The sequence below is a fragment of the Ipomoea nil genome, unplaced genomic scaffold (assembly GCF_001879475.1).
Source record: "Ipomoea nil cultivar Tokyo-kokei standard unplaced genomic scaffold, Asagao_1.1 scaffold0317, whole genome shotgun sequence".
NCBI classification, from domain to species: Eukaryota; Viridiplantae; Streptophyta; class Magnoliopsida; order Solanales; family Convolvulaceae; genus Ipomoea; species Ipomoea nil.
In genome coordinates this window covers 1,170,780-1,193,511 of record NW_017616745.1, presented here as the reverse complement: position 1 = coordinate 1,193,511, position 22,732 = coordinate 1,170,780, and the positions used below count along the sequence as shown (strand labels likewise).

Genomic DNA, 22,732 nt, shown 5'->3' with positions numbered 1-22,732 from the left:
ATTGTTCTAACACATAAAGTATATTATTCTAACTCATAAAATTTATTATCTTACCCAGAAACTCCATAAAATATATTATTTTACCAAAAGTTCATTATTCCTCACTTTTTCTCTAGTGGGGTGTCCTACCCGCGATTTATTTCATAATAAAGACTTTCATTGAAAAAAAAAAAAAAGATAAGTATCAAATAAGTCATTGAATAATTTTAGAAAGTGTAATTAAGTCATCAAAATAAAAAAAAAATTAATTAGATATTTGAGCTTTAAAAAATACAATTAGTATAATTTGACATGTTATTATAGGTAAATTTTAGGTTAAAGATGATTGTAATTCCATATCATTATATATTACTAACTTGGATGTCTAATAATAACAACAATAACAATAATAATAACAACAATAACAACAACAACAACAACAACAACAATAATAATAATAATAATAATAATAATAATAATAATAATTATTATTATTATTATTATTATTATTATTGTTATTATTATTATTAAAATATATTTTATTATTATAAAAATTAAAGCATTTTGAGTGGCTTGATGCTTGTATTGTTATCCCATAAAGTATGGATTTGAAATCTCCTGATAAAATGGACTCCCTAAAGTTAAGATTTTTTTTAATAAAATGGGCCCTAAGGTCCCATAACTCCATAAGAATTCAAATTAAAGTTAACTTATTATGCATGGAAGGGACAATTTACAGGAATAGGACGATATATTCTGCCTAACTTTTTTTTTTTTTTTTTTAATTTTAAGAAAACTGAATTATTCATTAAAATAAATATTCAATACAATTAGGAATAAAAGATAACCAAACAAGAGAACCAGATTGAGAATAATCCGCTCTAACAAGAGCAAATATTCAATACAATACAATACAGTATTTGCTTTTGAAAAGTGAAATCGCGAAGTAGTAGAACCCTAATCCTAATTGTGCGAAGCCAAAGAAGAACCCTAATCCTAATTGCGAAGCCAAAAAAGGCTCTAACAAGAGTATGAGCTAACTGAATTATTCTCCCTAGCTTTAATATAATACAAACAAACAAGACTATTAGTCTATTAAACTATGGATTATTAGATATTGTGCTTACTTTCAAAAAAAAAAAAAAGATATTGTGCTTATATAGCTATAGGATAGGATATATTGCAGGATTACATTATTAGTTAGACACATAATAAGGCTGCGCATGGTTCACATTTAATGTTTCAAATCTTTTTCTAAAAAAATAAATAAATACATATAATTTTGATTTTTTTTACCATACAATAATTTGTTTAGTGTATTTAGTCTGTTGTTATTTTTTTTTCTTTTAATTATCTTATCACCTAATTTTTTTACGATAAATTTTATCTAAAACTTTAATTGGCATCAATATACATACAATTTCACTTTGATTTATGACAAAGTCTGCAATGATTTTCTAGAAATGGATTATGGGTGAAGCTCTCTTGTGACAGCAAATGACCATAAGAAGGTAAACAGGTCTATATTGTTCAAAATTGATCTACTCAATTAAAAAGTCTAATAAACAACATCATAGGTAATCGAACTTAAACCTTATAGTTACTAAGTCAATAATTTTACTCACTTAGCTGAGAATCTGAGATTATTCCTTAATATGCAATAACACAACAATAATAACCATCTAAAATCCATGGAAATATGTTCTTCATTAGCAAAAGTGATGGAACTCCACTCCTCAACTATCAATTTCTTTTTTGGCTCTTTCCACCTCATCTCATTTTTTTTTCAACTAGCAATTTTCAGCAAGTTGAATTCTAGCTAGTCATCATTGACAGGCTATACATGTATATGGTCAGGAAAATACTACATGTACTCACATTCTCTACTCCCAACTCTTACTCCATCTCACACTTAAAATATTGATATAAACATTTTTATAGGGGTCCACATGAATAAAATGACTTATTAGAGCTCGTCACACCAGGAAGTAAATTTGAGAGAGTATGATTTAGGAGTACATGTAGTAGAACTCATATGACTTGCCAGTCTCTCTCTATATATATATATATATACTCATCAGTTTCTGATCTATATTTCCCAATACAATCTAAGCTTACAATTGAGTTTGGGAAGAAGTGAATCTGCAGCTATCAATGGCTTCTCAAGGCAAGAATGGTATGATACGACTATTCTCTTAAGTAGCTTGATTACTGTATATACTTATGAATCTGCAGATTGCAAAAGTATTTATATATGTTCCCACCGCATGCAGATGATCATCATGACCTTGAATCAGGTGAATATAAAGCGGTTGAAGAAGGAAAATATTTGAGATTGTACAGAGCTATAGTGGAAGGAAATTGGAAGGAATCTCAAGAATTATTGTTCAGCAACCAACATGATAATAATAATAATAATAATAATAATAATAATAATAATAATAATAATATTGTTGATCCTCTCAACAACAACTTAGACACTGCTTTGCATGTTGCTGCTAAAGGGGACGGCCGCCATGCTTCCTCCTTTTCCTTGGTAGTAGAAAAGCTTGTAGCAGAGTTGCCAGATGAAGCTCTTCTTCTCAGAAACCGCAAGGGCTTAGCCCCACTTCACCTTGCTGCCCGTTATGGAAACATTGGGGTGGCTGAAGTTCTTATTCGGAGGAATTCCAGTCTCCTCTATAACACCTCCGAAAAGGGTCTTCTCCCCCTTCATTACGCAGCTCAAAACACTCTCGAGAGCGAGGATGTGTATCGCTATTTCTTGGATGTCACTAAGGATGATGAAGATGGGCAAGCTAATCCATATGAAGGCCCAAGTGGTGCCACTATTCTTGTTAACTTAATCAAGTCTAAATTCTATGGTATGTACGAACTATCTATACGTGCAGTGTTAATTTTTATGATATATGGATAGATATCAATGCATTTCATATTTCAATTCCTAATTAAGATACAACTCAAGTGAGGGATAGATTCACTAATGCCAAATAAAAGTTAGATAACTTTGATTTGTTACTGATGGATATATTGGAGAGGGATCCCGAACAAACCAACCCCGTGGAGCGGAAAAGGAAGGATTTGGGTGGATCCGGGGTCCCAGAGAGGAGCCTCCAAGACCCGTGTTGACCCAGGCCGCTTACGCCGAGTCCAACCTGGGCCTCGGCATAGCGCTCGGCCTAGGCCTCGGCTTGGACCTCAGCCCGGGCTTCGACCGTGGGTGTGAAGTGGGGTCGGTCGCGGTTAAGTAATTGCAACTATCTCCTACTTTTTAAGAGGACGGTTAGGGGACTCCTAAGTATAAATATCCATCATCTTTATTGTCCAATCACATACTCAGTATTAACCATATATCTTACAACATTCCTTAATACAAGATTTGTCTCTGTGGCACATTTTCGTTGTCTTTTCATACCATTATTTGTTTACATGTCGTATTCTTTGATTATCGGGCTTGATAATCCGGGCCATCTGAGATAATTAAATCCATCATTGGTGCTCGATATACAAGTTCGAGCGTGCTACCTACTAGCTTTGGCAAGATCGAGATCCAACTTTTGAAATTCGCATGACTCACGCAACACCCATGTGTCCCCGGATGGAAACGACTTCAATGGGATTGCAAGTCGAAAAAACCCTCTCCGTGAGGTCGGCAGGGGACCTACATGATCAACTCAACAACAACCGCCATGGCGGGTCAACTCCCATAACCCCCCCCCCCGCCCCCCCCCCCCCCCGAACCAAGGCCTTTCAAAAGGAGGTAGTCGCGATCCAACAAACTGCTACCTTATTGACCCGCCTCGTGGAGGAGCTCCAATGAGGGATCTGACCCCACCCCCCGGGTAGGCCCTGAGATCTCTCAAGGGGCACCGACCTTCACCCCGCCTCGCAAGTGGGCATAGTGGGCCGAACACCCTACTTCCTCGAGGCCTAGAAGCTCAAGTCGGGGGGAGATCAACTCACCCTGACCAACGGATAGGCAAGGAGGAGGTAATGTTAGTCAAGACATGCAGGAGTATCAAGGAGCCGACTAACTTGAGCCAAGTCCGCCTTGGGGCGGTTAGGCGCTTGTGTGTCGACTCGAGATCGACTAAAGCCGGGGCTGACCGCGAACGACCCCTTGGTGGAGGAGTCATTTTCACGAATGTTGTCGAGTCGCGGGCTTCGAACCCCGCCTTGATGAGAGCAAGCATCCCGCGTGGAACGGTTAGGAGATCGAAACCAGAGATTGAGCTTCGAGCTCTCACCATGACGAGAAGAACACGACTATGACTCCACATATTCAATCACAAGGGCGAAGGCCTGAAACAATTTGAAATTAGAGATAAGTATTAATTATTGTTACTAGTATAAATTTTCTTTTATGTTATTTTTATCTACTATTTAATGTGTCCAACTACCAACTTATTCAAATAAAAAACATTAATGTGGAAAGTCCTTCACTCCACATAACATGGTAAGCTCTTTGCTACCCGCATGGGCAGCTCAATTGGTCATAGAGGTGAAAAGTTGAAAGAATGACCAGGGATCGAGTCTCACCAGCGACAGTGTTGGAGCTACCTCTCAAAGGGGCCTCCTTGTGCGCAGTAAGCAAATGTCTAGCCTTTGTGGTTCAGCTGTCGGGACCTACATGGTACAATAAGGGTCACAAGGAAGGGATTTTTTTAATCGAAACTAAGGGCATGTCGCTCTAATCATACGTTATATATTCATCTATCCTACATGAAATTCACGAGTTCTATACGCACCTAATTGTGACTCTCTATATGATATTCGATGTGAAGAGTTTTTTTTGCCCAAGTTAAACCCTTGACCAAAAGGCTAGCCTACCAAAAAAATCCGAGCCCATGGCAGGGGGTCTGACCCCTAAACAGAGCCTAAGCCCTGAGTTTGGGCTGAGAAGCAAAATATATACTCATAAGGTGAACTGAGCAGGGGCTAAGCAACGTCTCCCCCCTTCCCTTGGCCCGAGCAGGGGCTTGGCCAAAAAATGTGGAGGGCGCATCAAGAAGGTGAATTGAAAAGCTAAGTGAAGGCACAAGTTCAAGCAATTGCACGAAAGCTAAACACTTCGGTCCATATCAAAATAGTTCGAACTACCTGGCCGGCAAGATGAATGAAGATGAGCAAGCTACAATCAAGCCTAAACCTTGGAGTTGGGGTCGGCTACGTCGGGGTCGGTCGTGTTGGAACAACCATTACAGAGGCAACAACATCCTCCTCGGCCTCCAAGTGGACTCATCCATGTTCTCAAGAAAGTGAAGGTGCTCCAACAAGACTCGAGAGGAAGGGAAAACTAAGAAATGCCAAGACCAAGCTCGGCCACATAGGGTGTGGGAGACTTGAACTTAGCCCCAACGGGGTTGAGCCATGGTTGGGCCTCGGCCGCAAAGAACCCAAGCCAAAGCAAGGTCCCAAGTCGAAGAGGCAGTACCTTGAAAGCAAAACAAGGAAGCTAACTGGAATAGAATTATTTGAGAAACCAGGTCGGAATACAGCTTGGATCTACTCTCTCTCACTGACGACTTCTCGCAGCTCGAAGAGTGCGAGACTGGTGATGGATATAATGGAGATGGATCTAGAACAAATCGACCCAGTGGACCGGAGCAAGACGGGTCCTGTTGGACTGGGGTCCCGGGGTCGAGTCTTGTGCTCGTCCTCAACCACAGCCCTTGGGGTCAAGCAAAGCCTAGCCTCGAGGCCGGGCATGGTCAAAGTGGTTACAACCACTTTCCCTATTTTTGGGGCGGTTAAAGGGACAACCTAGTATAAATTCACCAACTATTGTCTTGGTTGCGAGATCCTCACTTGATCACACATTCTCTTTTAATGGCATTTCAGAAACATTATATTAATACAAACTTTGTCTATATGGCACACATTTCTTGTCTTTTCATATTATTATTTCTTTATTTGTTATTTTCTCTATTATTGAGTTAAGTAATTGGGGCCATCAAGATTAATTTAATCCATCAGTTAGCAATCACGATTGTAGGCAATCATTATACCAAAGATCATGCACGGGTGACGGGACAAGATGGATGTTTATTTTTATTACAGTGTTTTTTTTTTTTTTTTTTTTTTTTTACATCGTTGAAGGTTACTTTTTGAAATTAAAGTTCATTTTCTTTTTTTAATGTATTCAACTTTCAGTATATTAAAATATATTGTAGGAGGGCAGATTAAGGCACATTCTGGATTAAGTTCTTTTATGAAACTGGAGTGCAATCTTTTTTAAAATAATTTAATCTATATCTTGTCTCAATGTAGGTTACAATTTAATTATTTATTAATTTTCAGTGGAGGCAACGAAGTTGGCTGATAAATATCGTGAGTTGAGTCTTCATCTGGCACTACACGAGGAAATATCTCCTTTGAAGGCCATAGTCAAATTCGATTATCCTATCTTTCACAAAATTAATCTACATTTTTGGCAAACTGCAATACGACATGGTGAGTAGTATAGTTATTTTTGGGTTATATATTTCATTCATTTAATTTAATTTAACTTAGCAATAAGGGTCAAATTGGCCATATAATTGCACACGATAATACAATTATATCACTTAATAACCTTAAAAACTACAATTGTGTCTTTAAACTAACCAATTTTATGCAATTAGTCTAATTTACAGGTTTTTCAGGTTACTAACAGGCCACTTAAATTTAAAATATTTTTTAAAAATAATTATTAAATTTTTTTTTATAAAACTCTTCGCCCGAGACAAAGAATCATGATATTGAGATTCAAACCCATGACCTTTGGTCTAGCTCTGATACCAAATTGAAGCATGTGCTCCATCTCAACTAAAAGCCTAAGCTGATAATTGAATTGTACATTAGTGGCTATATGCTCACAATAATAAATTTTAAAAAATATTTTTAATTTGGGGCAACCTTTTAAGTAACCTAACCTGTAATTCTGTAAAGGGGATTAATTGTACGAAATTAGTTAGTTTTGGGACTCAATTGTAGTTTTATAAGTTGAGTAATCTAATTGCAATCATATGCAGTTCAATGACTTATTTAACCCTTATTCCTTTAATTACACTTAGTTGCAAGGAGTTTAATTTGTATATATATATATATATATATATATATATATATATATATATATATATATATATGTTGCCATGTTTATGTTGTTTTTATCAGCGTTGTTGGGGAAGAAAAGTGTAGAGAAACAAATTTTGAAGCACAAAGAAGCAGTGAAGCTTGTGGAATGCTTGTGCGATAAACTAAAAAACTTAAATGGCACACAAGTTGAGTTACTTGCAAAAGAAGCAATAATTGAAGCAGCGTACTTGGACATTGAAGAGGTGGTCGAAAAAATTGTGGAAGCATATCCTACGACGGCTTATTACAAAGACGACAAAAGTCAGCAGAATATACTTCACATTGCAGTAGAGAACCGCAGCACAAATGTTTTTAGTTACCTTGTTCGTGGAAATAGTGTGCTTAAGCATGATTTAGTAGAGGAAAGAGACAAGAATGGAAACAACATAGTACATTTGGCTGGGAAATTGGCACCTTCAAATAAACTCAATTCCAACCTCAGCAGCATAGATGTTTTTAACCTTGTTTCTGGTTCAGCTCTTCATATGCAGTGGGAGCTGCAATGGTTTAAGGTACTTACTTTAAATTTTTTATCATACCCTTCCATGCATATATTGACACTATTTGGTAAAATAGTTAGCTATTAGTCAATTTTAGTTTATTTGATCACTATTATTGGTTAATTAGCTTTTGTAATTCCAAATTGTTAAAATTCAAAAAGTTGTTCAACTTTGCAATTAGCTTTTTGAGAAAAATATTATAGCAAACAGCTGTCCGCTAACAGTTAATTTACCAAACACTTTTCTGCAATTAGCTAATATATCAACTAGTTATATGTATCCACTAATTAACTCAATTAGTTAATACCTAATAGCTATCAGCTATCAGCTAACAGCTAATTTATCAAACATTTTTCTACAATCAGCTAATGTATCAACTAGTTATATGTATCCTCTAATTAACTCAATTAGTTAATACCTAATAGCTATCAGCTATCAGCTAACAGTTAATTTATCAAACATTTTTCTACAATCAACTAATGTATCAACTAGTTGTACCCTCTAATTAACTCAATTAATTAATACCTAACAGCTATCAGCTAACAGTTAATTTACCAAACATTTTTCTACAATCAGCTAATGTATCAACTAGTTATACCTTCTAAAGCTAACAACCATTTACCAAACAGGGATTCTCAAACCAAACAATTAACTTCAATTCATTGATTGATTGATTGTGCAGGAAGTGCAAAAGATTGCACCGCCATATTTCTCATCACTGAGAAATAATGATGAGAAAACACCAAAGATGGTGTTCACGGATGAGCATAGAGACTTGAAAAAGGAAGGGGAGAGATGGATGAAGGAAACAGCAAGTGCATGCTCCATTGTAGCCGCGCTCATTGTTACTGTGGTGTTCGCCGCCGCTATTACAGTCCCCGGCGGCAACAGTGACGGTGTACTCACCCAGGGCTTTAACGCCACAATATTCCCACCGGCGGCTAATAATGTTTCAATCAATGGTACAATTAAAGGTCCCATTGATGAAACCCCACCTGAGGGCCTCCCCATCTTCTCCAGAAAGGATGCTTTCAGAACCTTTTATATCTTCAATAGTGTCTCCCTCTTTACGTCCGTTCCTTCCCTGCTAGTCTTCTTGTCCATCCTAACTTCGCGCTATGCAGAAGAAGATTTCCTACGCTCTCTCCCCATCAAATTAATCATCGGCCTCGTCACCTTGCAAAGTTCTGTTTTCTTTATGATGGCCTCCTTTTCTACCACAGTTTATCTGGTGTTTTGTAAGACTGCTATGTCGATTCGTATTGTTTTGATGGCAATTACAGGTGTGACGGTTGGTTCAGTTGTGCTTCTTCAATTCCGACTCCTCCTAGCTTTCCTATGGTCCACCTACCGACGGGCCATTTTAAAGAAACTAAGAGCATCTACCTAGCTTTTTGCTGTATTATATATATATTGTTGTTTGTATTGGTTTTTGTCTTTTTTTTTTCTCAGTTGAAACATAGTTTGCTTGTAATAATAAATAAGTTTGATTTACGTACGGAAAAATTATGGTGGTCTTTGGTTGTTTGTTTGTCTGTTTTATATTGTTACTTTGTTATTGGAATCAAATATTTAAGTAATTACAACGTGGAAGTGTATCTCTATTTCTTGGGTGTCACTAAGAATAATGAAGATGGGAAAGCTAATCCATATGCAGGCCAAAGTGGTGCCACAAATCTAAATTATATGGTATGTACTATCTATACAGAGTTAATGCCATATGGGATCCTCCAAGTATAGTCATAAATGTTAAAATTGACTGGTCCTTCGACTTTCAAATTGTTATCTTCCCTAGTCCAAGTTAACCACGTACATCTGATTCTTCAACTTTCAAAATTTAACTAAGTGTGGTCCTCCTAAAAGGACCATGGATAGTTAAAGTTTGATAGTTGAAGGACTATGAGTGATTAATTTGGACCACAGATGAAAACAATTTGAAAATTTAAAATTAAAAGTGGCGAAACCGAGGATTCCAGATGGTATTAAGTCTATCTATTAGTAGAGTTAATTTTAAGATCAGATACCAATGCATTTATTGAGGTATTACAATTCATTGATTAATTTTCAGTGGTGGCAATGGAGTTGGCTGATAAATACCCTGATTTGACTCTTCATGATACACTAGACAATGATACATCACCTTTGGAGGTCATAGTCAAATACGATTATCCTATCTTCAACAAAGCTAATCCATGGCTTTGGCAAACTTCACTACAGTACAGTATGGTGTGTAGTATAGTTATTTTTTGGTTATATATTTGGAAAAATTGCGTCTTTGGTGTCTTAGTTATACCCAAGTTTCGACTAGCTAGGTCCTTCAGTTATGACTATATATATATATATATATATATATATATCTGTTTTTTACCCCTCAATTATGACTAATTATATCCGTTTTAATCCCTTAATTATGAATAAAGAGGTGACTCGTTTGGTCACTGACGTTAGATTTCCGTCTCAACCTAACTAAATATCCAAAAACTTTTTAAAATTGAAAAGTTGAAGTATGAAACACGAGTAATACAAGATTCAACTCATTATATGACTTTACACATATATACTAGGAAGTTTGTTTAATTGCCATGATTCCATATATATGTTTTTTAGCGTGGTTGTCGAAGATCATTGTACATGAAAAAATGTTGAAGCATGAACAAGTGGTGGGTGTCGAATCCAACAAATAATAAATTACTTACTCTTATTAATTGCAATAGTGATGAGTAAGGTCGTACCCACAGAGATTGGTTCGATTAAATTTTATACCAAAAGACTTAACAAAGAATGAGACGAGAATTGAAAATTAAATAGCGACAATAAAAATGCAAACAATATCAAATATCAAATATCAAATAATCAATAGCAACTAGTATCCAACTCAAGGAATAATATCAATTCAATTCTAACAAGACAGATCATTGATTTCCAAGAAATAATTACTTTACTCTTTACCAAATTGGTTATGTTTATTAACAAGCTCTAATAACCTATCTTTCCTTACTTTGTCGATAATCAAAACAAGCTCTTTGATTACTTCCCTAGTTAATAAACAATCCTAAATAGGCTCTTAGGATTTAATTTACTAACAGCATTAAAAGAATTAGAAAGATTACCAATTCTAGCCAACAAACTCAAAAGCATGATTCATTTAAGCTAGACTATATATCTTCATAACATAAGATTGAAAATCTAATTTATAGTCAACTATGTTATTTGCTACTAGCTTTAGAACACTTAAACAATTACGGATTCAAAGTTCTAAATAGCAATTTAATACCTTGACAATTGAACAAAGGGCCCTTTTGCAACAATTAATCAAGCAATAATTAAAACTCATATAATAGGAGATATATAAATAATAAAGTGCAGAGAATAAAATTAAGCTAAATAAATCTCACTGGTCTTGTAGAATCAAACTTCAATAATCCTTGAATTGGAAAATTAAAACTCAGCATTACATTGCAGGGAGTGTTTACATTAAAATAAAATTATTCTAAGAAAACTGATTTCCTTTACTGAAAAATCCATCCCTATTTATACTAGTTCAGGCTCCCTAATCAACTCAACATAACCCTAATTTCTCTAACATCCACAAACTAAATCAATTTCTTGAACCACATAAAACCTAAAATAAATAAATAAACTTTAATTTCCTAACCATAGAAAATTAGCAAAGTAGGCTCCAATTACTCTCTGCTTCACGCCTTCACCATTGTCTCGTCTAACTCGTAGCAATTCACGGAGCCCAACAGACGGAGTCTTCGATTCGTAGCAATTCGTGGACGCCATTCGAAGAAAGGTCTTCCTTTGGTGTCGATGATTCTGCCGTACGCACAAAGCTAATTAAAACAAAACCAAAATAAAAGCAAATAAAACAAAAGACACTTGGGCTAGCCGATAAAACAATTAAAACATTGGCTAACTAATTAAAATAATAAAAGCATTCAAAAAAAAAAAATTAAAATAATAAAAAGGAAAATAATTAACCCAAGTCATCAACTAAACCCAATTCTTACTAATTTGCTCATCAAGTCTAATTATTTATATAATTATTATATTAGTACTGTTAGGAACCTTGTATTAGGATTTTGATGATACCAATGTAATGTAATGTAGAAAGTAGACCCCTAACTCTTACGTTTTGTATTGTATCGCTACTTTCGTTCTAGACGAAAGTTGCCATAACTCATATGTAATTCGTGTTAAGCTAGAACAAACACACGAAAAGAGTTATGAATAGAAGATAGGCTGATCAAGGCGAAAGAAGACTCCACAGCAACGAAAGAAGGAGTTGTCATTAAAAAGACAGTTCTTTTCAAGACTATCTCAACAAGTATTCTTCTTCTCATCAACAAGAAGAATGCTCTACCTGTCTGATTTGACAACATCCTAGGACAATAAGGACCTCAACTCATGGGACACGCTATCCAAAGAGCATTTAATGAAGTTGTACTATCTCTGGAGCTAAAAGACAAAAGTCATCAGATCCTCCATACCTTCAACGGCTACATAGTACAAACCCATTAATGAAGCATTAAATGCATGAGGCTCCATGGTCCTTGTCCAACAGATAAAAGGTTTGAAAAATTCATCTCCCTCCAACGGATGAATTTTCATCACCTATATAAACCAACCTTCATCAACTAAGAAGGTGCTGGTTCATTTTATCACTCTACTCACTCTCTTGCAAAAAGCTCTTAAAAAGTGAACAAATCTCAAAGCTCTTTGCGAACCAGCTATTTAAGGTGTTAAGGCATTTGAAGTAGATCAATCATCACTGCCCTACATCTTGTAAGAAGTCTTGAACTCTTGAAGCAATCATCCACACCAACAAGACTTCACAGTTTGAGGAATCAAGAAATACTTTCTCACCAACCTCAACTTAGAAGAAGAAGTTGATAGAGGCGGAGTAAACTCTCGGAGTTGAAAAACCTTCAAAGGCTGTCCGGCTTAGTGATCAAGGAAGTCTTTGTGTAATTGTACTAAAGAGTGATAGTGCAATCCTTCCAGCAGTTGTGGAAGAAGAGTGGAAGTAGGCAAAGTTTGGCCGAACCACTATAAAATCTCGTCTCGCTCTTCTCTTTACTTACTGCTTTAGTTTACTGCTTGCATATCATCTCTTTCATCACTCATCCTATCTTTTTATCAAACTCGTGCAACCCTCTCTTAATAACCTTTCCGCTGTGCTTATCTTACTCAAAAGTGTTGTCAGGGTTTTTCTTTTAAAGAATCTAAAGAAAAACGAGAGTCTATTCACCCCCCCCCCCCCCCCTCTAGACTCACCTCTCAATCTATCGGGACCAACAAGTGGTATCAGAACCGAATACCTTGAACGGTGAAGGCTTTTTGCATTTTACTGCCTGGTAGATCCACCTTTGATCTTTTTTTTTGGATCTTCTTCGTTGCACGATTTTTTTTTAAATGGAAAAAGAACATGCACAAAATCGCTCTAGACAGCTTGCTTTTAGTCTTGCCAAGTTTGATGACTGGAAATTAAGAATGCAGGCTCTTCTGTGCTCTATTCATGATGAAATGTGGGACGTCATAACTACTGGACCTATCACAGTGATGATGGCAAATGCACAGGCTGCTGCTCAAGGACCAGATGCTCCACAAATAATACCTAAGCCGAAAGAACAGTATAACTCGGAAGAAAGAACAAGAGCAATCCTGGACAATGTGGCAAGGAACATTCTTTACAACTCTCTAGATGATTCACTCTTCCCCAGAGTCAGAAAATGTAAAAATGCTATGGAAGTATGGAAAGTTCTAATGGACCTGGGAGAAGGAGATGAACAAGAAAAGGACAACAAACTGACAATAGCCATGAAGAAGTTCGAAGACTTTAAGATGCAACCAAACGAGACGATCATGGAGATGGAGCTAAGATTCACAAGACTAATGGGAGACCTATCAGACCTTGGAAAAGAACTCACCGAAAAGGAGATGAATCTAAAAATTCTTCGTGGATTGCCGAAGTCATGGGAGATGAAGGTCATCGCGATGAGAGATAATCGTGACATGAAAACAACACCCACCGCCAAAATCTTCAGTGATCTCAAAGCATATGAATTTGAACACGAACCGAAAGATGCTGAGGAACCAGAAACGAGAAATATTGCCCTCGTAGCAAATCAGGCGGCGTCAACTCCTAACAGGTCGAAATCTAACTCTTGTGATTTTTTAACTGACGAACAATATGCCCTATTTGTCAGGAAGATGAAAAGATTCATGAGGAAGAACAACTTTCAAGATCCACAATGGTCAAGCCACCGAAAGAAGCATGAAAGCTTCCCTCAGGCTTCAAAGACCGAAGCCACTGATTCACAGCTGTTGTGCTACAACTGCCGAAAGCCAGGGCACTTCAAAGCGAACTGCCCTTATCCAATGGTTAGAAAATATCAAGATGGCAACGATATCACAAGCTCCTCAAGGGAATCTGGAGAAAAACACAAGAAAAGTGATAAACCAGAATCATCAAACTCTAGGAGTGAGGGAAGAAGAAAAGCAATGGTGGTTGCCGAAAACACTGAAAAAGCTATACCCGAAAGTAGTACCTCAAGCTCAAGCTCAGAAGACGAAAGCAGTGATGAGGAGAAAGGACTACTATGCCTCTACAGCCAAGAATCAGAGGAACTATGCCTCATGGCAGATGAAGAAGAGGTAAACTCTCATTCTTCTTCTTGCTTTTCAGCCGAATCAAGTTCTTTAGTGAGTCAAACCTCCAGTGAATCTGTCACTGAAATGATGAGGAGGTTTAAGTTGATAAATAGCACTTACTCCAAGCTGAAAGAGGAGAACTCTCGGCTCATGACTAGCCATAATGAATTAGAGCAAGTTCGAATTGAGAACAAAATGCTGATCATTGCTAAGGAACAACTCGAGAAAAATGTTCTCGCTCTTAAGGAGCAGTGCACAGCAAAAGAAAAGAGAGAGCAAGAATTGCTTGAAGTTTTGGACAAGTTTAACAAGTCATCCAACTTAATGGACAGAATGTTAAACGAATCCAGACTGCCCGGAGAGAAAACCGGAATTGGTTTTAACTCCAGCTCCTCTTCACAAGTCGAAACGAACAATGCATACTCACATGAGAGTCTTGCAACCATATTTGTTCAAGGACCAACCCAGCTGCCCGAGCCTATGATGGTACATAACAATGTCACAGCACCACAATCAACAAGCCAACCGAAAGGAAAGGCTGTACAACGAATTGTGGAAACAGGAAAGAGAAAACCTAGTAAAGGCAATCCTAGACAGATATGTGTCAAAAGGAATGGACCAAATGGCAGTGGAAAAAGTCCACACCAAAAACTGAGTCAGCCTAACTGGAATTCTCGATCCTATAAAAAGACAAATGTTAACCAGAGGCAATATCATCTAAAGAGTTCTGCTCAGGAATTCTCAAAGAACGAACAACCTGAAAGGATCCTCAGAAGATCTGGGTATGGGAATGGAAGGACTGGGCCTTCAGAAGAAGATTGGTTTGTTTACCCGGAACTCCTCTCGAGGAAAGCTCTTAAGATAACACATCGACGTAAACAAACCAATTATCGTTGGCATTATGAAAATCCTCCACCAAAAGAGCAACAAAGGAAGTATAAGGACAAAATCTTTGCTAGTGTTTATTTCGATTATCGCACCTCCAACGGATACAGAGGACCAAGGATGAGTCATGTGCACTCTAGGTTAATATGGGTTCCAAAATTAACTACTAACCCCCAAGGACCCGAAACTAAGTGGGTACCTAAAAATACATAATCTTTGATGCAGGAGAAACAGGTCATATGGTATGTAGACAGTGGATGCTCAAGACATATGACTGGTGACAAAACAATTTTGAGCAACTTCAAAGAAATAAATGGACCCAAAGTCATCTTTGGAGGAGAAACAAGTGGCCAAACTCGAGGAAAAGGAGATATCATCAAGAAAGGAATAATCATACAAGATGTCTCTTATGTAGAAGGACTTAAATTCAACCTTCTAAGCACAAGTCAGTTCTGCGACAAAGGATACAAAGTAGAATTCCTTAAAGAAGAGTGCAAAATCATAAACACGAAGGATGGCAGGACAGCACTTACAGGCCAACGAAAGAAGAACATGTATGTAATTTCATTAAATTCTTCTAATACTAACATTTGTCTTGTAGCCAAGAGCAATGCAGATCTCAATCAAGAATGGCACAACAAGCTAAGCCACTTGAACATGAAGACAATAAGTAAGCTTGCAAAAAGGAATCTTGTAAGAGGCTTACCCGAAACATCTTACACGAAAGATAGGTTATGTGATGCCTGCCAAAAGGGAAAACAGCTGAAGTCGTCCTTCAAGTCAAAAGACGTAGACACAAATTCTCGATCTCTAAGCCTTCTGCACATGGATCTTTTTGGACCAATAGAACCAGCAAGTATAAGCGGAAGAAAGTACACCCTTGTGGTAGTAGATGACTTTTCAAGATATACATGGGTTCTTTTCTTGAAAAAGAAGAATGAAACAGAAACGGCTCTGCCAAATCTTTTGAAGCAACTTCAAACAGAGAAGGAAGTCAAAATAACAAGAATCAGAACGGATCAAGGAACCGAATTTGTCGACAAAGTGATAAAGGATTTCTGTGCTCAAAATGGAATATTTCATCAACTTTCAGCAGCACGAACTCCTCAGCAAAACGGAGTAGCCGAAAGAAGAAATAGAACTCTAAAAGAAGCAGCACGAACAATGATCTCACACCCAGGTCTACCAAAGAGATTTTGGGCTGAAGCCATAAACACCGCATGCTATACACAGAACAGATCCTTAATCAACAAGTCTCACAACAAAACACCATATGAGCTATGGAAAGGTAAGACTCCAAATATTGGATATTTTCATGTTTTTGGTTGCAGGTGTTTTATTCACAACAATGGCAAAAGCTATCTTAAAGCATTTGACGAAAGAGCTGACGAAGGATTATTCATGGGATATTCATCCATAAGCAAAGCATTCAGAGTTCTGAACAAGCGAACAATGGTTATCGAAGAATCCATCCACGTCAAATTTGATGAACAATCTGAGAAAAATCCTTCTGGATACAAGATACCTGCTATCCCAGCTCAAAATGCCCAGAAATCCGTAGATGAAGACATCTCAGACGAAGAAGACTTACTTTCGTCTTACATGAAGTATCAGCCGAAAGTACCAGAACCCGAGATGTCATCTGAACAAGCAAGTGGAAATCAACCTATCAATCCTTCTAGCAACGCACCATCTGAACCAATGATCTACATAGACCTCCCCTATATCCCAGAGATGGATACTCAGCCTTTTCAAGATGTCTTTGAGCCAGATCTTAGATGGTTGAAAGATCATCCACCAGATCAAGTTATTGGAGATGTTCAAGAAGGTGTGAGAACAAGAGCGTCTTTACACGAAAGTATGATGGCATGCTTCTTATCCCAAATAGAGCCAAAATCTGTAGATGAAGCTTTATGTGATCCTGACTGGGTAATAGCTATGCAAGAAGAACTTCATCAATTTGAACGAAATGAAGTATGGGAACTAGTACCCAGACCATCACATCAAAATGTCATTGGAACTAAATGGGTTTTTAGAAACAAAATGAGTGAAGATGGACTCATTGTTAGGAACAAAGCTCGCCTTGTAGCTAAAGGATATTGTCAGGAGGAAGGTATTGATTTTGATGAGACCTTCGCCCCCGTGGCCAGATTGGAAGCTATACGAATATTCTTAGCTTTTGCAGCTTACAAAAATTTCAAAGTCTATCAAATGGATGTCAAAAGCGCCTTCCTGAATGGACTTCTTGAAGAAGAAGTATATGTTGAACAACCTCCTGGTTTTGCTATCAACAATGACCTCGAAAAGGTGTACCACCTTAAGAAAGCTCTCTACGGTTTGAAACAAGCTCCACGAGCTTGGTATGATACACTGTCGTGTTTCCTAATCAATCGTGGCTTCACAAAAGGAGTGGTTGACAAAACACTCTTTCGTATAAAGGATAATGATCATATCCTACTGGTACAAATATATGTTGACGACATTATCTTCGGGAGCACGAATCCAGATCTATGTGAAAAATTCTCCAATCTCATGAAAGGAAAATTTGAAATGAGCATGATGGGAGAACTGAATTATTTTCTAGGCTTACAAGTTAAACAATGTCCTGATGGGATATTTATAAACCAAGCCAAATACACAAAAGATCTGATCCGAAAGTTTGGCATTGATGGAAAAAGTTCCGTCAAAATACCTATGAGTACATCCCTTAGGATGGACATTGACAATGAAGGAAAGGAAGTTGATCAGAAAAATTTTCGTGGCATTATTGGCTCTCTTCTATACCTAACAGCAAGTAGACCCGACATCTCATTTGCTGTTGGTGTGTGCGCTCGCTTTCAGGCTAAACCGAAAGAAAGTCACCTAAGTGCAACTAAAAGGATATTGCGATATCTTAAGGGCACACAAAATGTCGGCCTCTGGTATCCGAAAGAAGGATCATTTGATCTAATAGGATACTCAGATGCAGACTTCGCAGGTTGTCGAATTGATCGAAAAAGTACCTCAGGAACATGCCAGTTCCTAGGAGGAAGAATTGTGTCTTGGTTTAGCAAGAAACAACATTCCATTGCTACTAGTACGGCTGAGGCCGAATACATAGCAGCTGGAAGTTGTTGTGCTCAAATCTTATGGATGAGACATCAATTAAGAGACTATGGGATAAATGCCCAAGAAGTGAGCATTAAGTGTGATAATACAAGTGCTATAGCAATCACACACAATCCAGTTCTACACTCTCGGACCAAGCACATTGATATCAAGTATCATTTTATTCGTGATCATGTTGAAAAGAAAGATATTGCTCTCGAATATGTCAATACCGATGATCAACTGGCAGATATACTCACTAAACCTTTGAGTGAGACAAGATTCTCTCTATTAAGGCATGAGATCGGAATGATTGAAATGACTTAAAAATCAGATAATCAAATCTGTAAAGATTCGTATTCTTGATTCTCGCAAGATTTGATCCATACATACACGCTAGTATCTTTATCAATAAGGTATACTAATTGTTTGTGCATACATCACTAACAAAAGTTCTAGTGTTTGTTCTTGCAGGTATGAATACAGGTAGTGAAAGAACCAACACGGAGAATAAAGGCAATTTTATTGGATGTGCCAAAGAAAACGATGTGCTGGACAAAAGCAACAGTTTTGTCTATTCACCGTCCAGCACCCCTTCTTTTCTTAATATGCGATGTTATTTCACCATGCTTCATAATAATTCACCATATCCTTTCGTATATCTTTGTTTTCGTGTCTTTCACGCAAGAAAGTGTCAGTATCCAAAAGATTTTGTATAGATCTCCACGACACTTATTTGCCTATAAAATAGTTTCGCCATACATAAGACACACTCACTTCTTTCTAAGTAAAAGGATTGCAGGTATGAACAAAGAGAAAGGAAAAATGGACGAAGCAGAAAAGAGGGCTACCCGTCTGAAGCATCACTTACAGGAAGCAAGCAAGCTCCCTAATGCCACCATCATAAGCTTGAAAGAAGAAGGAGAGATGATCAATGTAACCTACTCGATGCCTAACCCCGCCTATAAAAAGGATAAAGAGGCTCTTGACACTCTTGTCGACGAATCTAGGGCCAAAAAGAGGTATCATCTGGAACAAGCCAGACAGGAAGCCTATGAGAGAATCATGAGGATGAAGAGCTCCAACAAAGACTCTTCATCGACACCAACCTCTCGATGGTACCCCTTTCCTGAAGTTCCTCCACCCAATGTTCAATCCTATGAGGATTTCTCAAGGGTCCACTCTCGGGTCACAGATCAGCCACCCGAACCCACTCTCTCTCTAGAAGAGTTGGACGAATACGCCAAAACAACAAATCTGGCTGATGTGACTGATGAGATGACCCGATTGGAACTTCACGTGCCCTATCGTTTCCTTTGAACCGTAGTAGGTTGAACTTTTTATGTTTAAGTCTCTCTCTCTCTTTCTATCCTGTATGTCATGATGACTGTGTTATCCAAATAAATGCTTTGCATAAGTTCTTATGATTTCGGATCACAGGAAGGCTGACTGTTATGTGCATTTATTGCAAGTTATATCTGGTCAAAAAGAGTTCAAAAATTCATTATGAATTTATTGAATGCTAAGCACGTTGGAACTCAGACCGTACAGAGAATCAAAATTTTAGTCTCAACTGAAATCAGCCTTATCTTGAACACTGTAATGAGCATTGATTGCAATTTTGACAAACTGACTGATAAGCCCCTCAATCCTCGGCTATAAAAAGGGAGAGAATTTCTCACAATTCTCACCATCCTCTCTCTCTCTCTCAATGGCACCTAAGAAAAGGTTCACAAGAAATGACTCTCGCAAGCTCCAAGAGGCCTCTAGGCGCCTCAGGGAGGAGCAAGGTGACTTATATCCAGGCAATAGTCCTTGTGTCCCTATCAATCTCGTCTCTGATTCAGACTCATCGTTCCTTTACGATGATATGGATGGATTCATCGTTGAATCAGAAAATGAAAAAAAGATCTCAAAAAATCCAAGTGAGACAATCCAAAAGAATGGATTGACAAGGACTACATGGCCTTTCTGGCACAAGAAAATTTGGAAGAGAAGTATGACAAAGATGATGAAGCTGAGTCCTCTACTGGTTCCAACTTTCCGCGCTATAAAAGATGGTATAGGAAGTGTTTGGAAGGGTGAAGAAAGATAAGCCTGAATGCTCTTCATCCAAGAAGGTTGGGAGGAAGAAAAAGTGATTTTCTAAAAATCATCATCTATGTTTCTGTATCTTCTCCTCTCGTTTGCTGAATAAAAGATTGCCTATCTATGTGTTAATATGATGTCATGTTTTATCTGTGTAACCTTGCTGAAAGTCTGAGACGTTTGTTCTGATCAAATCTTACCCGCTTCTTTCGGGTAACAATGTTGATTGTTTATCATGAGTCTCTCGGGAACATTATGTGCGTCTTATGAAATTCTGAACAACATTCGGGTTTTGAATCGTACTTAAGACGCTATCTCTTCTTGAATCTAAACCGTTCATAAAGTATCATTGGATCATATGGCCGAGAAAATCGCCTCTATCCCACTAGTCTGACAGGACAAAGACGTGCATTTAATGCACCTCTCAGCACTTGAGTGCTTTTTCTCACTCCTCATTAAATGAGGGAATGATCGTTTCAGATCTGTACACGTTCTTATCACGTAACCATGATGATCAGTTACCTTTTGAGGAAGAGGAACCGGCTGAATTTTTTTTTAAAAAAAATTCGTAATAAGTTTTCTTAATGGGCTATTTTACGAACACCAACCCGGAGCTTTATAAACCCTGCTCAAACTTCCTTCCGTCTGTTTTACCTCTCTCAATTTTCATCCCTTCCTCTCAAAGATCTCTTTAGTCAAGCTTTCTATCATCAATGGCGGCTCCTTCCGAAAAGAACCCAGAGCACCCTGAACCATCATCCACTCCAGTTATACCAAGCTTTCCTACGGAAGACATAGAGTTTATCAAGACCAAAATTCCATTTATCGTCGGGAGGAAGTATGTGGGACGAAGAAGGGTTTTCGTAAGTATGTCCTGGATAAAGCCTTTGGAGACCGGTAATCGCTCTTTTACTAGAAACAGGTTTATTTGGTTTAGTAACTCACCGCTATGATGAATGGTACCCTCTTGATGTTACTCAGTTTTATTTGAATGCTTATGTGGCTTCTGATTTCTCAAGCATATCTTCAAGAGTTAATAAACATCACATTGTGTTTACTGCTGAGGATATTCGATCAGCTTTTGGGTTTCCCAGACGAGATGAGTCCTACAAATCCAATCTGGTATTTTATCATCTGGATCCGGAGGACTTCTATGAATCCATACGACACAAGGAGGCACCTTCCAAAGATAAAATCTTCTGGCCCCTCAAGAAAAAATGGTTCCGGTTGGATTATGAGTTTGCAGTAGACATCTTCAACAAGATTGTGGACCACAAGACTTCTGGCACAGATGATGTCACAAGGGAAAAGCTGAAAATGCTGCACGCTTTTCTTCATGAGCATAAGGTTGATTGTCCCAAAATCATTTTCCACAACATCGCTCACACCATCACATACAATCGCAAGAGTCCTGGAGACATTGCAAAGAAGATGGGCTTCGGTTTCATTATAAGCCATCTTCTTGCCACAAAAGGAGTGATTCTACGTGCTGGTGCTCCACCTGGTCAAAAGGTCTGTCACATGAAACACAAGCCATCTGGATATGACAAACAGAAGGCATTGGAATTGGGCCATTTCTCTTGAACCTAATCTACCCAAAGGGAAGTCCAAACGAAAGTTAAAAACCCCCAAAGCAGACGAAGAAGCTCAACCAAAACCTAAACGGCAGAAACAAGAAAAACCCTCTTCTCGGTTAAGACTCAAAAGACGGTCATCTCACAATCAAAGACGAAAAGTGATCCTCCTCTCGAAACCCTGATAGTGCAGAACTCCTCTGAAGATGATGATGATGATCAACCTCTCATTCGTCTAAGCAAACGAAGTCGAATGAGATCTGTTCAAATTCGGGAACCCTTGTCAAAAGGAGCAACATCACAGGGGAAGATATCTCGAAAGCAGCTACCTCTGAGGGGAACTGAAAACCGCTCTGCCCGAAAGAAGTCCCGTTGCTCACAAATCCATCAATCCGAATGCATCTCCTGTTCCTCATCCACAAGAATCTACCCTAGCAGAGCAACTCCTACGAGAGTTGACACAAGAACCTGCTACTGTAGAAATGGAGGAAAGATGTCAAAGTCTTCCACAAAAGCCGGGCTCTCCAGAAGACATCCCGAAAGCAGCCTCAGATGCTACAACTAATGCTCAATCTCTTCCACAAGAACCTACTATTGCAGAGCAGTAATTCTGACACAAGAACCTGCACTAGTAGACGAGATAACAGCTGCTCAAACATCTTTTATCTCGAAACCATCTGCTCGTCAATCTTCTCCAGACCGGTACACCCTTGATAAATCTCTCAAAGAATCGATTGAAAGAGATTACAATCGAGTTCTACAATGGCACAAGTGGCGCACGGCACCTCTCAGAACTTTCTCGAAACTTTTGAAGCCATGATCGACGAAGAGGAATTCGCACTTCAA

At 38.0% G+C, this 22,732-nt stretch overlaps 2 protein-coding genes across 3 annotated transcripts in view; both read left to right on the top strand.

The window, feature by feature from the left end:
- The window catches only part of LOC109168169, a 96,663-nt gene that overhangs the window by 57,049 nt on the left and 16,882 nt on the right, over positions 1-22,732 (top strand). The window lies entirely within an intron of this gene.
- On the top strand, positions 2,072-9,178 carry LOC109168101. Of its 2 annotated transcripts, none has more exons than XM_019317154.1 (5): positions 2,072-2,155; positions 2,277-2,843; positions 6,280-6,432; positions 7,135-7,607; positions 8,278-9,178. In XM_019317154.1, exons 1-5 carry the CDS (start codon positions 2,134-2,136, stop codon positions 8,983-8,985), a joined length of 1,923 nt encoding a protein of 640 aa, XP_019172699.1. In that variant the 5' UTR covers positions 2,072-2,133; the 3' UTR covers positions 8,986-9,178. The 2 variants fall into 2 exon arrangements, with proteins under 2 accessions (XP_019172699.1, XP_019172695.1); XM_019317150.1 differs by having other exon boundaries at positions 2,253-2,843.

Bases quoted from the DNA above. Each gene is read 5' to 3' on its own strand.
- LOC109168101 (XM_019317150.1), top strand. From the start codon at position 2,134: ATGGCTTCTCAAGGCAAGAATG. The intron at 2,156-2,252 runs GTATGATACGAC...CACCGCATGCAG, and splicing joins GGCTTCTCAAGGCAAGAATG to ATGATCATCATGACCTTGAA. The intron at 2,844-6,279 runs GTATGTACGAAC...ATTAATTTTCAG, and splicing joins AATCAAGTCTAAATTCTATG to TGGAGGCAACGAAGTTGGCT.